At 43.3% G+C, this 18,457-nt stretch overlaps 1 protein-coding gene across 1 annotated transcript in view; it reads left to right on the top strand.

The window, feature by feature from the left end:
- LOC141127391 (solute carrier family 26 member 10-like) overlaps positions 1-18,457 on the top strand; it is a 118,779-nt gene that overhangs the window by 76,354 nt on the left and 23,968 nt on the right. Inside the window, exons 14-17 of the mRNA XM_073613760.1 lie at positions 4,125-4,185; positions 5,075-5,154; positions 13,782-13,836; positions 16,409-16,515. Coding sequence (XP_073469861.1) covers positions 4,125-4,185; positions 5,075-5,154; positions 13,782-13,836; positions 16,409-16,515 — 303 coding nt within the window. The remainder of the gene's footprint in view (positions 1-4,124; positions 4,186-5,074; positions 5,155-13,781; positions 13,837-16,408; positions 16,516-18,457) is intronic.

Here is an 18,457-nt window from a genome sequence, read left to right as displayed (position 1 = left end):
TGGGTGGGTGCACGGGGTGCACTGCGCCTTGGCGCTTGCACCTGAGGCAGAGGGAGGGGCGCCATCGGGGGGGGGGACAGCCCAGGCTGCTTTGACTTCTGTACGAGGCAACTTTCTAGGTCTGGAGCCTGGAGGGGTGGGCAGAGGCAGAAAGAAGACTGGACGGTGCAATCTCCAGCAATTAAAAAAAAACTGTCCCAAGACAAGCGGACTCTTTGTTCACTTTCGGGCGCTGTGCCGCCGCCGTACAGTGATCTTGACAGTCACGGCTATATCAATCTGCCGGTGCCAGCCCTGTGATTGCTGCTCACAGTTGACACTTGTAAATGCAGGAGCTCGGTTCCTCTGTCTCCAAGCCCAGTGACAGCACTGCTCTCCCAGCAGCGCACACAGAAGCCTTCCAATCCTATCCCATAACAGCAGAGGAGGGGGCAGGCAGTGGCGCAAGTGGGGGAGGTACCTCAATCCGGAAATGGCCAGCGATTCCTCGTGTTTCAAAGTGCAGTCTGCAAATGACCGACTTTGGCAGGCAGGACAAGCGGACTGATCTGACATGCAGGAACAGAGTAAGCACACTGCAGGCACCCTGCTCTCTTCTCCCCTCAAGTCTGCACAGCTGCATTGTGAGAATAAGTACAGTGTTTCCTCTGTTATGGCCCGTGGCATAGCGTGAGGGAGCACAAATTATGTGCCTTGCCCCGGGCACTGATAACCCACGCTACATCACTGGTCATGGCATCAGAAAGAAGAGGCTTTCCACATCAGAAGACTGGGGAACAGTGTTGCCAACCCTCCGAAGTGAAATTTACTGCCAGGGTGCCAAAATTTACAAACAGCACCAATTTTTTACTGCCAAAATTCCTTACATTTATTGACCGAGCCAAATTTTTTACTGCCACTCCAAAAGTACCTAAAATTACCATTTTCAGTGCTAAACAGTGCAAACATCAATATTTAAACTATAAACATGTAGCTAGTGCTATTAGCAATTTGTTTACGTTAACAAAAGTCAAAAAACATATTTCTCCATTTACATGACGGTCAGATTACTATAACCCAGACAGCACAGTGTTCCTCCATACATCAGTGTGCAGGATCCCTCCTTACAGTGCAAGGGAACGCTGATGTAAAGGGGAATTCTCCAGATCATGGTCTAAGGGGGAACTCTGATGTAAGAGACCAGAGACCACCTTTTATCAGAGTCCATTCCATGCCCCAGCAGCCAAGGCCCAGGCCCCAGGCCCGAGCAGCCAGGGCCCAGGCCCAGCAGCCAGGGCCCAGGACCAGTAGCATGGGCCCAGCAGTCAGACCCCAGGACCAGCAGCCAGGGCCCAGCAATCAGACCCCAGGACCAGCAGCCCAGCCCCAGAAGCCAGGCCCCAGGACCAGCAGCCAGCCCCAGGAGGAGCAGCAGCCAGCCCCAGTATACATTAAGGTAAGTGGGCTGGGCCTGGATATCCAAGCATCAAATATTAATATAATGTTGTTTATTTTTATATCTTTACTATTGTTCAGTGACACTCTAATCTCTACTCTTGTAATCTCTCAGGAGGGGACTCTTTCTATCAGAGACTCTCCAATGGTCACAGAGAAGGCCTCTGTTAGATCAACCCACCTCCAGGATCCATTAGACCCCATTGTAATCTCTAATGGGGCCTGGTGGGGGCTCTTTCTAACAGTGGCCCTCTTTGTGTCCATCAGAGAGACCCCCCTCCAGGTCCCGTTAGAGTACTCTGCTTCTCTTCCTGTATTTGCTTATTGCTAACAGATCGTGGGAGGATCCCAGGGTAAAAAAGACTCCTTAGGGGAGGGGAGGGGAGGAGTTAGTAAGATGACCACGCCCATGTGGGGGCGCCAGAAATATTTCTGCACCCAGGCGCCTGTGACCCTAGGATTGGCCCTGAGTCTGACCACAGATTTTCTATCGGATGGAGGTCTGGGCCCTGACTAGGCAATTCCAACACGTTTACATGTTTCCCCTTAAACCAATCAAGTGTTACTTAAGCAGTGTGTTTGGGGTCATTGTCCTGCTGGAAGGTGAACCTCTGTTCTAGCCTCAAATCACACACAGAGTGGTACAGGTTTTGCTCAAGAATATTCCTGTATTTAGCACCATCCATCTTTCCCTCAACCCTGACCAGTTTCCCAGTCCCGAATGCTGAAAAACATCCCCACAGCATGATGCTGCCACCACAATGTTTCACTGTGGGGATGGTGTTCTTTGGGTGATGTGATGTGTTGTGTTTGCACCAGACATAGCGTTTTCTTTCATGGCCAAAAAGTTCAGTATTAGTCTCATCAGACCAGAGCACCTTCCTCCATACATTTTGGGAGTCTCCCACATGCCTTTTCGCAAACTCAAAACGTGCCATTTTGTTTTTGGCTGAAAGTAATGGCTTTCTTCTGGACACTCTGCCATAAAGCCCAACTCTATAGAGCGTATGGCTTATTGTTGTCCTATGTACAGATAATCCAGTCTCTGCTGTGGAGCTCTGCAGCTTCTCCAGGGTTAGCTTAGGTCTCTGTGCTGCCTCTCTGATTAATGCCCTCCTTGCCCGGTTCGTGAGTTTTGGTGTGCGGCCGTCTCTTTACAGGTTTGCTGTTGTGCCATGTTCTTTCCATTTGGTTATGATAGATTTGATGGTGCTCCTAGGGATCATCAAAGATTTGGATATCTTTTTATAACCTAACCCTGACTTGTACTTCTCAACAACATTGTCCCTTGCTTGTTTGGAGAGTTCCTTGGTCTTCATGGCAGTGTTTGGTTAGTGGTGCCTCATGCTTTTAGGTGCTGCAGCCTAAAAAAATAGTTTTATGTATATATTTTTCTAATTTTACTTCACCAACTTAGACTATTGTGTTCTGATCCATCACATATAATTCAGATTAAAAAAATATTGAACTAAAGGCTGTAATGTAACAAAATAGGTAAAAAGTCAAGGGGGGTGAATACTTTTGCAAGGCACTGTAAATCACATTATATTCCATCGTACCCGTTCTCATTAATGCGACTCGGCATGGTGCAGTTTTGGAAAAGGTTCCTGTGTTACTTTTGTGTAATTTCGGCCTTGTACACATGATCGGATTGTTGGCCAACAGAGCGTCAGACTTTTGTCCGAAGGGCGTGTGCCCGGATCTTGTCTTGCATACTAACGGCACACTATTATCGGCCAACAAACACGAATGTAGTGACGTACTACGTGGAATTTCAGCTCTTGAGTGCCACCCTTTGGGCACCTTCTGCTAATGTCATGTTTGGTGAGCATTGATTCCGAGCATGCGTGTTTGTACTTTGGACTTTTGTGTGACGGACTTGTGTACACACGATACAAAAATCTGGCAACAGACCGTTGTCCGCCGAAAATTTACTAGCCTGCCATTCAACATTTGTTGGCCAAAAGTTGGATAACAATTGTCTGATGAAGTGTACTAATGGTCAGATTTTAGGCCAACAGTCTGTCATTACACAATCCCCTGCCAATAATTGGATCGTGTGTACGCGGCTTTATGTCGCGTACACACGATCGGAGTTTCGGCCCACAAAAGACAGATGAGAGTTTTTCGTCGGAAAATGCGACCGTGTGTATGCTCCATCGGACTTTTGCTGGCTGAATTCCAACCAGCAAAAGATTGAGAGCATGTTCTCAATTTTTCGGGCGGAAAAAGTTCCTATCCGAAAATGCGATTTTCTGTTGCAATTCCGACGGGCAAAATTCCTACGCATGCTCGGAAACATTTCGACGCATGCTCGGAAGCATTAAACTTCTTTTTATCGCCTCGTCGTAGTGTTGTACATCACCACGTTTTTGACCGTCGTAAGTTCAGCGAACTTTTGTGTGACCGTGTGTATGCAAGGCAAACTTGAGTGGAATCCAGTCGGAAAAGCCATCATATCTTTTTCCGACGAGAAGTCCGATCGGGTGTACGCGGCATTAGAGTGTGGCTTGGCCCCAGAGAATATACAAAAATGGAGACAAGCCACATAAAGGTTTCATTAGAGTCATTCCGAAAATTGTGGCAAAATTACCTTGAAGTAGTGTGAACCGATCTTAAACCTCAAATACAGTGGAAAACTGGGCCTGCTTCTTCAGTTGCGTTGCTTTACTTTGTATTTTATTTTGCAGGATGTAGGAATAGCAAATCCAGTTTATCATGCAGATGGATGTAAAACAAAATCAGAAACGGGTAAAATAAATCTTCTATTCCTAAACATTACAGAAATGCTGGACTTTGTAAATGCACTTGTATATGATAAAATCTATTCACAATAACAGTTTTTGCCTCAATACTTTCCTATTAATATCGTTCTGAAATATTATCTGTACCAGCTGCAGATTTCTCTAACCATCAATTCCATTATGTTGGTAACATAACTTTCTTTTTTCTTTTGTAATTTGTTGTCTTAACAAAGAGTCAGCTAGGAGCAATTAGGCAGCTAAGAGAGAGAATTATGAAAAGGTTGAGAAGACGTCTGTTGAAAAGGGAAAATGTTGTCAATGGAAACCTTTGCCAGTTTGAAGAGGCAGATTTACAGCAGTGGAAATGTTCAGCTGTGTAGACACATCTTGCTGCTTAATGCGGTGTTCCGCCCCCCTCCTTCGAAAATTAAAAGTCAGCGTCTACACATACCTGTCCTGCATTCCAGTGATGTCAGCACCCCAGTCAATGCTTCCATCGGCTGTCGGGTGCTGCTGCCGCCATTTCCGGTAAAGGAACCCTCCTTACTGCACATGTGCGCTGCGCGCTGCGCTCTCTTACTGGCCTGGCAGCAGGGGAAGGAGGAGAGAGGAGGAGGGGGCCAGAATTATGATGTACCCCGCCGTGGTGAGGTCCAATGGAAGTGGGGACAGGGTACCTGTCAAAAACAGATACGCCCCTGAAAGGTGCCAGATGTGGCACCGGAGGGGGGGGGGGGTGGAATCAGATAAGCGGAAGTTCCACTTTTGGGTGGAACTCCACTTTAACAAATACGATGAATCAGTGATGTTAAATATGTGGATGCACATGCTGAAGCCTTCTTTGAAAGGATTTTATAAGACTAACCCTCTCTAATAATAAACATTTCTTTTTGTAGACCTTGAAATCAGGTCGCTCATCATTGACTGCAGTGGTGTCATATTTATTGATATTGCAGGAGCCCGTCTCTTTATACAGGTAAATTACTTTTATTTTACATAGAATTTTCTTTTCAGAGTTTTTTGAGCTGAAATCTGGAAGGACTCTAAAGCTTGCCATACACTAATCATTTTTTTTTTCATTCAGCCTGCAGGCTAATCAGAAAAAACAAACAAAAAACAAATTCCTCCTATATAGCATGAATGGATGAATCTCTTGCTGTGTCCATTATATTTAGACAGCTGGCCCTGTTGGCTCCCAAAATACCTGAAGCTGATTGGATGCAGCTGTTTTTCAGCCTATAATTTTCCACCCAGCTGCTTTGTTTTTTCAATTGAATGATGTAAATGGAAAGTGAGATTGTGCAAAAAGGGTCAATCACAAGGCAAAATTTGATACATTTATGACCAACTTAAAAGATAACTCCACTTTATAGTTACATAGTTAGTCAGGTTGATAAAATAAACAAGTTTATCCAGTTTAAAGACGATGTAAACCCGATTTAAAAAATTTGAGCTGGGCACATATATCTGCAGTGTGTTGTTATCTCTCTTCAAAGCACTATGTCCTGTGGTTTTCTCCTGCTCTGTTTTTCTGTTATCAGCCTGATAACTCCTGACAAGTTCTCTGTCACATATGATAAAAGCAGCCTGAGTTTTGTGTTGGGGAGGATGCCATAAATAGATTAGCAGAGCCCTGAACCATTCAACGATCAGCTCTGAAAGTCTCTACCTATAAGGAGAGGTGGTGTGTGCCTTCCCCCCAATCAGCTCTCTTGGCTGTATGCCCAGGCTTCACTGCAGTGCTAACCAGGAAGAGAAAATCTCCTAACACAATGTGAACTTTCTAAACCATATATAAAGATGAAGACAGCAGATATACTGTACATGTAAAACTTATGTAGGGAGATTTGTTTCATCCCTATGTATCATCTGAGTCTGTTCACTTCACTGGGTATAAGTGAGGGTTTACATCCACTTTAACCAATAGAAAGTAATACATAGATATAAAACTTCCATATACACACAATCCTATACCCACAATTGATCCAGAGAAAGGCAAACAAAGGATGATTCAATTTGCTCAAGTGAAGGAAAACAATTCTGTTGATCCCCTGGACGACATTTGGATATTCCCTGGGTCAACAATCCCTTGTGTCATTACCTATTAATGTTAATATGCAGTTATATATTTTTTTAGCCTCTTTTTTAAAACAATCCACTAAGCTGCCAGAACCAGCTCTTGAGTCTATTCCACATTTTCACTGCTCTTACTGTTTTCCTCCAGATGTAAAGAGTGCCCCTTGTCTTCTGTAATGTTCACTTTATAGACTCCTTATGTATTTGTACATGTTGATCATTTCCCCCCCTTAATCTCCTCTTCCCAAGAGAGAACAAGTTCTGTTCCTCTAATCTTTCCTCATAGCTGAGCTCCTCCATGCCTCTTATCAGTTTGGTTGTCCTTCTCTGCACTTTTTCTAGTTCCCCGATATCCTTTTTGAGAACTGGTGCCCAAAACTGAACTGCATATTCCAGATGAGGCCTTACTAATTGTAGCACTAACTCTCCGTGGAGCTGCTGATTTAAGCGGGCTTGTTACCTTCACTCTCCTTCCCTCTGTTTCACTGGCACCGGGTCTAGGGTTCCGTTGAGTTTACCTCCGGACGATATAAGCATCAACACTTGAATACATTTTCAATGCTTTATTGAACAATTAACGAAGGAAGTAGTAGGAAAGAGGCAGAAGGGAAACTGCAGGAAAGCTCAAATACTTTTCTGTAGTATTCTTGACAAATGTCCTTTAGAGTTGAATATTGCAGTAGAATGCGCTCCCCTCGTGGGACACACTCCTTGCTCGCCTGGATAGGCCTCTCTCACTTGCCTAGAAGCCAGTACATAGCACGAACAAAAGTCTCTGCCACAGACTTGCTTGGGATGAACCCGTACGATCCTCTGCTACAGGATGTATTGGTTTTGCGGTGATGTCAGACACAGTGCTTGAACCATTAAGCCAAAACCGGCAACACTGTGCTGTAAAGTTACTTTAGGATACGTCCTCCAACCGAGTCACCAGGCCCCTCTCCAGAGCAGCACTCTGCATGATCCTTCCATGACGGGTCCTCCCCTGGGATCTCCCCAGTTGTCCAGCTTCTTCACTCTAGATAGACAACTCAGGACCATTCCTCGGCTGCTGTGGTAAGCCCCAGACAAGCTTCTGGGTCCACCCATGCACCGCAGTGGTGCGGGCCTCAGGAACGGAGGACCACGAGGTAGCACTCTAATGCATACCTGTCGGCCAGGAGGGCCAGCAGGTGGCTGTAAAACGACCCTAAAATATGGCGTCTGTCCCATAAATACCCTCTCCCAGAATCTCTGTCTCCGGGACAGAAGAGCACCCATACGCTTTGACATGTTGCCTTTCCAACACTAGCCAATAGTAACAACGACACCCACCGGCTCAGTATGGAAACACACACAACGTCAGCCAAGCTGGAACTGAGGCAAATCTAACTTTCCTTAACGAGCAATTTACTAAATTAACCTATCAGATGGTAGATCATAAATCTACCATCGCTACATAATCATTTGTACAGGGCAACATTATGTCTTTCTCTCTCTCTCTGGAGTTGTCTATACCTCTTTTAATACAATGTATATTGCATTCTTTAGAAACTGCAGCTTGGCATTGCATGCTATTATTAAGTGTATAATTTACCACTTTCGTGGGAAAAAAAATAGCAAATAAAAAAAAAAAATCTAACATATACAATTACTATACAAATGTAAACAAAGTATTGTGCTGAAAAAAGTGTGTATCCAGTATATAGTGATCAAATAGAATCCAACGTATAGACAGTCTACAAATGAAAAAAAGTGAAAAAAATATGGTTCCAACAGCCAAAAGATCAAAGATGGATGTTGTCTCCTTCCCTTCACCAAAGAGGCCAATCACCAACACCCTAATAAGATATCCTCTTACCAGAATTCATGGACCCCCTATATGTAGGCGGGTCTAACGGGCTTTTGGGGATTCGCTCCCTCTAGCAGTGCTTGAACCAGACAGCACAATCTCAGGGATGGTAACTCAGTGTGTAAATCCAGGATGGTACATATATGAGTAAAGAGCACTAAATAGTGTAAAACCTTTAAAACAAACTTTTATTTAAAAGTGGGTGCTACTCACATAAGTATTAAAAAAAGCGCATGTCTCCGTAAACAACTCCTGATCTAACAAGATGGAGTCCGCCTCCACTTCTGGGTAACACAATGACTTGACCAAGCCACTCCGTCCTACGCGTTTCATCACCATAGGAGTTCTCCCGGGGAATGGGCGACATGTCACGTCATCGCTTATATATACACCATTTTGAAACCATGTCTCGTTTGCAGTCTCAATGTATAATGGCTCATCCAAGCCTCTATTTCACACTACTTTGTTACTTTGTATTAAGAGGCCAAGCCTCCTTTCTGACTACTGTACACGCCATGTTGTAATTTAAAGTGTAACTCCACTTTTGTTGAGAAAAAAACAATCCCCTCTGGGTGAACAACAGTATGTACATTGCAGGGGTTTTTAACAAACTTTGTTGCAGATTCCTACCTTTTGTTATTCTAAAGGAATCGCTGTTTGTTCCTCTGTGCCCCTGTAATGAGTAAGTGTAATGGGAGTGGTTTCATAATTATCAAGCAGCTGCTGCAGTTGTAGGGCTCTAATGAGGAAAACTGCTGGGTCTGCATCCCTTTAGACATGAGTATCTTACCAAAAATTTAAATTTTTGCTGCAGAGGATGCCAAAAATCTGACTTGTATCTTAGTGTAGACCACTGGTAAAAACAGTGAGCCAATCATGCAAGCAGGAAATTATGTTTCTGGAGGGCATTCTGTTTTTTTTATTTTTTTGCTATTTTTTTTCCCATGAAAGTGGAGTTACCCTTTAATGTTAAAAATTACCTTTCCTTTTCAATCTGTAGCCATTGTAGAATTCTTCCCTCTGAAAATTTAATGCAATATGGCAACCCGGAGGCGTTCTGTACACCGTTTGTTTACAGAACACCTCCAAAAATGTAATTTCCTGCTTGTGTGATCTCTCCAAAAGTCTGCGCTAAGATACAAGTCTGATTGCAGGCACCCCCTTCAATTAGAATTTCAGTTTTGGTGAGATACTCTACAAGTGTTAAATACTTTTAATAGGATGAAGGCCCTACAACTTTTTTCATAGAAACACTGAGAGTGCATCGGGTGATTATATTGAACCACTCCGATTCAGTCAGCAAATGGCATGGTCAAACAAACAGCATTTTTTTCTGTAGAAATCTGCTACAAAGTTTGTTAAATTGCCTGCAAGGTACATTGGTAACCAAAAGGAACTGTTTTTTTTTTTCAACAAAAGTGGAGTTGCATTTCAAATTTAGTTTTAGATTTGTGTAAAGTTATATTTATCTTGGTTATAAATGAACAATAAATTATGCAGTTGGGACAGCTGAATAGCCAGTCAGCTATTATTTCCAGCAGCATATAAGCAATGGAAAGTTTATATTTCTTTAAAGATTAACTGCAGTCTGCTCACATAATTTGTAATAAAAACATCTAAAGCTTCCCTCCAACCACTTTGCATATTATTTTATATATACTATGATTCTGTACTTGCCGAATATGCTGCAGAAATCTCCCTCCGCTAAGTCTGGCTGCATCCATTTTAACTGTGGGCAGCTGTAGCTGCTGCCTGTTCAATTCCTGGATTTACACAGACACACACCTCCAACTCTGCAGCTCTCATTGGCCCTCTTATGACTCACCCCCCGTCCCTTCCTGGCAAACTCTCACGATACAGAGAGAGAGAGCTGTGCATGATGTCATAAGCCTAGGCTAATGACAAGACACGAAACAGGAAGTGTGCTGTATAATTTGCTGGCAGAAAAAAAAATGTTTTACTATCTGAAGTTAAAATAACAAGGGCAGAAGATTTAAGAGATGGAAAGTTGAAAAAATTACTGAAGGCCACTTTAAGTAGGGAGAATGAAAGAAGCCAAAGTAAATACAGTACCCTCTCTAGGCTAGTCTACAAATATCTGTATTTATAGTCCGAATCTTGGCAATTTTGGCAATCTTGACAGGGTTCCCCAGGCACTGTAAAATATCCACATCAATGCATTTCACCACTAGATGTCCTCAGTCTTCTATGTTAAATGGTGCCCAGATTTATCCAACTCCTATGACTGGAGGCATACTGTGAGTGTAGAGCGTTATGGACCCACTCACCTGAGGATGTGTCACCAGGGCGCCCTGCCCACACAATTTAATGATGCAGAGAGCAGTACTGACATTATCATGTCAGTGCTACTCTCTGCATCATCGAAGGACTGTTAGATGAAGAGCCGAAGAGGACCCTGCATGTCATGTGAATGCCCTAAATAAGACTGGAAAAGGTAAGTAAAGAAAATAAAAGCAAAAAAAATAGTGAGGGGACTCCAGAGTGAAAGTCACATTAAAAAATACTTTAATGTAAACACTAAAATTATAAGCCAAAGTATGTGTTCACCAGACATATACTATACCTATCCTTTAAATGGTTTTATATAGCGCTGATATGTTTGTTTATTAGTAGCCCACAGTATCTTAATCTCCCTGGCGGTATGATTATTTCAGATTTTTGGTTCTGAAAGCGGTACAATTATTTTGCATGGAAATTTGGCATTTTATATTGTAGGCCTGTAATTCTTAGGAATAACACACTTATATCTGTCCAAACAAGAGTCTAGTAGACATCCCGGGTATGATAAAGTTTAAAACACTAAATCATAAATTATAATATAATAAATAACTATAAATAATTATAAGAAATAATAAGATAATAATAATAAAAATGATTCAATAATGTAATCAAATCAAAACCACTGAAATTTGCTCAGTTGCAGAATTGTCGCTGTCCTTACTTTCAGTGTTTGATGACGGATTTCCCCACAAATCGCTTTCACTCAATTCTGCAAGTGATTCTATTATTGCTGTTTTCTAGCTGGTCTAAACCTGCTTTTGATGTAAAGGGACGGTTTTGGTTGCGATGAACAATCTCCAGTTCCTAGGCAAAAAGAACAGTTTTTATAATATAAAACTGCATGCAGGGCACTGGAGAAACCACTAGGGACAAAAGGGAGGTAAAATAAATTGATACAGTAATGTAATCTGTAAGATTACAGTGTACTTTATATGTATTGTGTGATTTACTTTTTAAATTTGGCGCCGTTCTCTGTCCCCGTGCGTCGAAACGCTCGCAGGAAACGGAGCCCGGGCACTGTGATAGATCGAGCGGAGGATGGCTCGCTCACACTGCGGGGAGACATTGCAGGATCGGGGACAAGGTAAGAAAGCTCTTCCTGAATCCTGCGATGCGATCCCGATGGCTCGGGGTTACCGCTTTTGGTATTGAAAATCCACCCCGAGCCAGACTCGGGAATACCACCAAGGAGGTTAACAGATAAACACCAAAAGTATTGGGATACCTGCCTTTACACACACAAATTAACTTTAATGGCATCCCGGGCTTAGTCCGTATGGACCTTGTTTTGTGCACTGGTGCGCAGTCATGTTGGAACAGGAAGGGACCACCCCCAAACTGTTCCCACAAAGTTGGGAGCATGAAATTGTCCAAAATGTCTTGGTATGCTGACGCCATAAGAGTTCCCTTCAATGGAACTAAGGGGCCAAGCCCAATCCCTGAAAAACAACCACACATCATAATCCCCCTTCTATTAAATTATTTGGACCAGTACACAAAGTAAGGTCCATAAAGACATGGATGAGTGAGTTTGGGGTGGAGGAACTTGACTGGCCAGCACAATCCTGACCTCAACCCGATAGAACACCTTTGGGATGAGCGGACACTGCGAGCCAGGCATCCTCGTCCACATCAGTGCCTGACCTCACAAATGTGCTTCTGGTAGCAGGGCTGGAACAAGGGGTGGGCAGGAGGGGAGGCTGCCCTGGGCACTGTGGTAACATGTGAGCTGCGGGGGGGCTCCACAAGGAGATGGGGGGATGATTTGTGTTGGAAGGGGGGATTTAGTCGATAGCACGGGGAAAGTATTGTTCTAGGAGTTGTGTTGAGAGGGGGTATGAGGAGAGAAAATTTGTGCTAGGATGGAGTATTTGGGGGGAATTTGTGCTGGGAGGGGGAGATTGGAAGTGTGGGGAGGAGCATGTGTACTAGAAGGGGAAATTTTAGGGGAAGAGGAATTGTGCTAGGAAGGGTGTTTTTTTTGGGGGGGGGGTTCATTTGAGCTGGGGGGATTTGAGGCATGGGGGGGGACAAAGATTTGTTCTGAGAGGGGGAATTTTGGCAGGGGGGTGGATTTGTACTGGGAGGAAGGGGGATTTATATCTAGGGGTAAGCATGCAGATTAGTGCTCCGTGCTTTTGTGGGTGGTTTTTGCTAACACATAATGCTCATACATCTTGGGGGGGGGGGTTAGGTTTGACATGTTCGCCCTGGGCACTAGATGACCTTGTCCTGGCACTGTCTGGTAGAACGGTACAACATTTCCATAGACGTACTCCTAAACCTTGCAGACAGTCTTCCCAGAAGAGTTGAAGCTGTTATAGCTGCAAAGGGTGGGCCAACTCGATATTGAACCCTACGGACTACAATTGGGATGCCCTAAATGTTCATCTGTGTGTAAAGGCAGGCGTTCCAATACTTTTGATACTATAGTGGACATACCAAAAACATGCGCATTGTGCTTTTCCAAAACTAGGCTCAGGTGTTAATTTTTCATCTGACATTTGGAGGAATATAATATATCAGAGCCCTAACAATTTGCCTCCATATGCAGTTTTTTAATTCCACTTTTAAGAGAAGAGCTTACAGTGATGCTAAATTATATCCTTATTCTAAAAAAATAATCCATCCACATTAACTAATTAATGGCCCTGTAACCTATTTTTCATAAAAATGGTTTTGTGCTGTGTTTTTCTGCCTCATTGTAACATTCTCTATGAGCTCCTGATACCTTTCCCCCTAACTTTTATTTGTTTGGAACGAGTAGTGTGCCTTAGTTGCGAGTATGTGCACTACTCTATGCACACTACAAATCTCATAGTCCATCTCAGGAGTGAGTAAGAGAGAGTGGCTACCCTTCTACATATAGTGGGACCATGGAGAACGAACACTGCCACCCTCTAATGCCGTGTACACACGGTCGGACTTGCCAATGGAATAACCTCCGTCGGCATTTCCGACGGAAAAATTTAGAACATGTTCTCTATCTAAGACAGTCGGAAATGCCAACAGAAAAAGTCTGATGGGGCATACACACGGTCGGAATATCCGACCAAAAGCTCCCATCAGACTTTTTCTGTCGGAAATTCCGACTGTATGTACGGGGCATAACAGATTGCTGCAGCAAAAAAAAAAAAAGGAAGTTGGGGGAGGTTGAGAGAAACAGAAGATAATGTTTTTTTCTTTTTGAGAAAAGAATACATACTTGAAGTGATTTTTTTTTTACCAGCGATTAGTGCCACTTTAATGAAAATAAAGGCATGAGAAATGCACAGTATGTACAGCTTTCATAATATTTTGGACTTTTAATGCATATCAATAAACTATGGATCTCAGGATTGTATCCAAATGTTTGCATGCTTAGGCTTAGAATATTGTATTTGTTTGTTATTCAGATGTGCATTGAGTGTCAGAAGGCAGGAATGCATTTACTGTTATCTGGATGTAATGGTGAGTACACTTTGCTATACATATCTAACAGTGAGGAATGTAGATACAGTTACATACAGGCATACCCTACTTTTAAGTACACAATGGGGTTTTTTTACTAAAGGTGGAAAGTGCAACGTCAGACTCACTTCTGCATAGAAATCAATGAGCTTCCAGGTTTTATTACCAAAGCTTATTTGAACAAGCTGGGGTTAGAAGCTCATTGGTTTCTATGCAGAAGGGAGCCTGATTTAGCACTTTCCAGCTTTAGTAAATAAACCCCATTGTGTACTTAAACGTGGGGTATGCCTGTAGTTAGTCAGGTTGAAAAAAGACACAAGTCCATCTAGTTCAACCATAAAAAAAAAAAATAAAATAAAATAAAAAAATATCATACAATCCCATATACCCAGTCCTATACCCACAGTTGATCCAGAGGAAGGCGAAAAAAAACCCCAGAAAAGCAGGATACATTTAATTCTACTCTAACTGACTTATCACACAAGTTTAACACAAATTTAGAATAGAATGTTAATCTGTTTGTATATATGGACTGTATATGAATATATGCCTCACAAAGATACGACAATGATCACATTACAAGGAATCAGAATGAAATGATCTTAGACTAGGATTTTTGTCTACATTTTACTGAACATACGATACGTAATATTCATTAGATATACATATTATTGCATAGTTACATAGTTGGTAAGGTTGAATAAAGACAACAGTCCATCCAGTTCAACCTGTGTTGGTGTGTGCGTATAGAAAATCATTTTCCATATCCCCGTATATTGTTTTTGCTAAGATGCAAGTCCAAGAGTCTTTTAAAGCTATCCATACTTCCAGCCAACACCTCCGATTGTGGAAGAGAGTTCCACATCCCTGACTGTGAAAAAAAAAAACCCTATGCAGCCTAAGATTAAACCGATTCTCTTCCAGTGTCATCTTGTGGCCCGTGTCCTCTTACAATCCCTGAGACTGAAAGTTTCTTACTTACGCTGGGATCCACGTTGAGATATTTGTATATTGCTATCATATCTCCTCGCAAGCATCTCTTCTCCAGGGAGAATAAATTTAGCGCTTGTAGTTGTTCCTCATAATTGAGGTCCTCCAGTCCCCGTATTAATTTAGTTGCCCTTCTCTGGACTCTCTCCAGCTCCAGCACCTCCTTTCTGAGGACTGGTGACCAGAACTGGATGGAATACTCCAAATGCAGCTGAACTGAGATAGCAGTTCCTGGATCTCATAAATTAATCTTTTATAACTGAATATAACCTTTAACCACTTCATGCAAATCGCCGTACCCATATGTCGGTACTTTTATGCTAAATACCAGGGTTATGGCAGCAGCTAGCTGCCATTACCCCGGTAATTTCGGGAACGGTGTGCATTTCTCTTTAGAATAAAAGTGATCACTGCAAGATCACTTTTATCAGAGGCGGAAGAGCCGGTAGCGGCAGAGACAATCGTGTCCTTTCCTGTGGATGCCTGGCTGCCAACTGAGGGGAAGATGGCCCCTGCTCGGCTCCATGGCATGGGAGGGCAGAAACGACATCAAACGTCACTTCTGCCCATAGCTCTTAGGCCCCTTTCACACGAGGCTGACTCAGTTTCTACGGAGCCCGCCTCGGTCCGCCGGCTCAGCGGGAGATCTGTCCGTTGATCTCCGCTGAGCCGGCGGATGACAGGTCCCTCTCTGCTCACTGAGCGGGGAGGGGCTTGTCAGGCGCCGCTGCCGCCTATGGAGGGATCGGATGAAAACGGACAGCATGTCCTTTTTCATCAGATCTCACCCGATCCGATCCGCCAGAGACGGACCTGGACGTAGGGCCATCCGTCTGCTTTTAGCGGATCGGACCGTATCGGATGTCAGCGGACATGTCTCCGCTGACATCTGACGCTCCATAGACTAACATGGAGCACCCGTTCAGGTCCGCCGTCAAAACTGACAGGCGGACCTGAACGGTCCGATCGCATGAAAGGGGCCTTAAAGGAAAAATGTATTTATTTTTTTTTTATTGCATTTTAGTGTTAATATGAGATCTGAGGTCTTTTTGACACCAGATCTCATATTTAAGAGGTCCTGTCATGCTTCTTTTCTATTACAAGGGATGTTTACATCCCTTGTAATAGGAAGAAAAGTGACCCAATTTTTTTTCATTTAAAAAAACTGTGTCAAAATAAAAAACTAAAAGTAAAATAAATAAGAAAATTTTTTTTTTTAAAAGCGCCCCATCCCGACGAGCTCGCGTGCACAGCAGTGAATGTATACCTGAGCAGCGCTCGCATATGAAAACAGTGTTCAAACCACACATGTGAGGTATCGCTGCTGTAACTCAAAACTGGTAACCTGTAGACATTTTTAAACATCGCAAATTGCGCAAATACGGTGTGACAGAAAGCATTGCAATGACCGCCATTTTTTTCTCTAGGGTGTTAGAAAAATATATATATATATAATGTTTGGGGTTCTAAGTAATTTCTAGCAAAAAAAAAAAAAAAATGATTTTAATTTGTAAACAAAAAGTGTAAAAAAGAGGCTCGGGTCTGAAGTGGTTAAGCTTACATTATCTTGCTTTTATTCCAGCAAAGGTTCTTAGAACACTGGTGTCTATTGGTATCATGGATCATCTCACTGAAGAGCAAGTCTTTGTAACTCTGCATGATGCCGCAAGTTATGCAGAGCAAAATATGGTAAAGATTGAATGTTTTTCGTATAATGTTTTCATTTATTTAGCTGTGTTAAATTACTTACAGTAGATATTATATTACAACCATAGGCAGTGGCGGCTGGTGTTTTTTTTCTTTTGGGGGGGCGGTCGGCATATCAAAGCCCCACACTTACCCCATCTAATAAATGGGCGGGCAGCGTTTCTGGCGAGCGGCGGCTTCCTCTCTTCCTTCCTCCTCCTGTGGATCACGGCGGCTCTCGCCGTGCATCTCCCTGTAAGGGTTCATTCTGCTTAGACCTGGGACAAACAGTAGAATTCTTTCAGAGCTCCGGAAGCATTCAATGCACAAGACAAGAGAGAGTCATTGAATGAATGCTTGGCTTTAATGGTAAGACTTGCATCTTTATACAAATTATGAGCAAAGAATATTGCACAACTTACAGAGAAGGAGGGAGGGAGGACAGAGTTCATCACATGACACATAATCCTTATACCTACATATAGCCTCTCAGACATAGTCTTAAACTAGTATTTTAGCTGACGGTTGATATTACCTGAAAACATAATTTAACTAAGTAATGCTGATGTTCTGACTTTGTCTGAAGACATCATTTCAAGACCAGTTTTTACCAAACCTTATCTATACTGTGGTCATCGTGAAAAACAAGACCCAAAAATAAGAAATATTCCTCTGTCAGTTATTCAAGTTTCAGTCATGTTAACAATTTCTCCTCCTTCACCCCCTACTCCTCCTCCTAGGCGTCCAAAAGGATCGCCTGTCCGTTCAGCCAACTGGAAAACTGTATACTATTGTATGTACATTGGTGAAAATGTTATAAATGCATTCCTCATATTACATGTTTACACGATTTAAATTATTTTATACATTACATTTAATAAACTATTTTTGTATTTAAATGCTTTTTTACTCTTTGTGTGCCTTAAAAGTCCACCACTAGGGGTTTTTGTTCTTTAGCCAATGGGGAAACAGCTATCAGACCCACGCTTCCTGATTGGCGGAGAGGTGATTCAGTGTTAGAATAGTGAACATTCATTTGCTATTCTAATACACCTGGGTGGGCTCCGAGCGCAATGCTCTGCGTCCAGAGCCCACCCTATTTTGAAGTCTATTAGAGCCTCCGGCTCTGATCAGGTGCTTAAAAAAAAAAAAACTGCCTCTCTAATTCATGTGCCTGGCGTCCTGAAATGCATGAATAGGGGTGGCGGCGGCGATGGAAAGGGGAGGCGGCACCCGTGTGCCCTTAATGGACAGGCTGCCCCTGACCATAGGTATGTGCAAAGGCAGAGTATGTGAGCAGTGGCTAGCATCTTTCTCTGCATTCTTACATACAGAAAGAGGAAAGGCATGTATGAAAAGAAGCAATGTCTTCTTTCCCCTACCTCTACCCAGGGCTGGTGCAAGGATTTTTGACACCCTAGGCAAAACCTCATTGTGCCGCCCCCTAGGCTCCACCCCTGACTCCACCCCCTTTTCCCTGCCCATGTATACCCCACCTTTTTAATGAAGCACCCATCAAACGCAGCCCACCAGTGCCCATCAAATGCAGCCTCACCATTGCCCATCAATGCAACCTCACCATTGCCCATCAATGCAGCCTCACCAGCGCCCATCAATGCAGCCTACCAGCACCCATCAAATGCAGCCTCACCAGCGCCCATCAATGCAGCTTACCAGCACCCATCAAATGCAGCCTACCAGCGCCCATCAATGCAGCCTACCAGCGCCCATCAATGCAGCCTCCCCAGCGCCCATCAAATGCAGCCTAACAGCGCCCATCAATGCAGCTTACCAGCACCCATAAAATGCAGCCCCACCAACGAACATCAATGCAGCCTCACCAGCAATGCAGTCAATGCAACCTACCAGTGCCCATCAATGTAGCCTACCAGCGCCCATCAAATGCAGCCTACCAGTGCCCATCAAATGCAGTCTACCAACGCCC

The sequence above is a fragment of the Aquarana catesbeiana genome, linkage group LG02 (assembly GCF_042186555.1).
Source record: "Aquarana catesbeiana isolate 2022-GZ linkage group LG02, ASM4218655v1, whole genome shotgun sequence".
Classification (NCBI taxonomy): domain Eukaryota; kingdom Metazoa; phylum Chordata; class Amphibia; order Anura; family Ranidae; genus Aquarana; species Aquarana catesbeiana.
The sequence above is the reverse complement of the archived record's forward strand: the minus strand, read 5'-3'. Positions and strand labels throughout refer to the sequence as shown.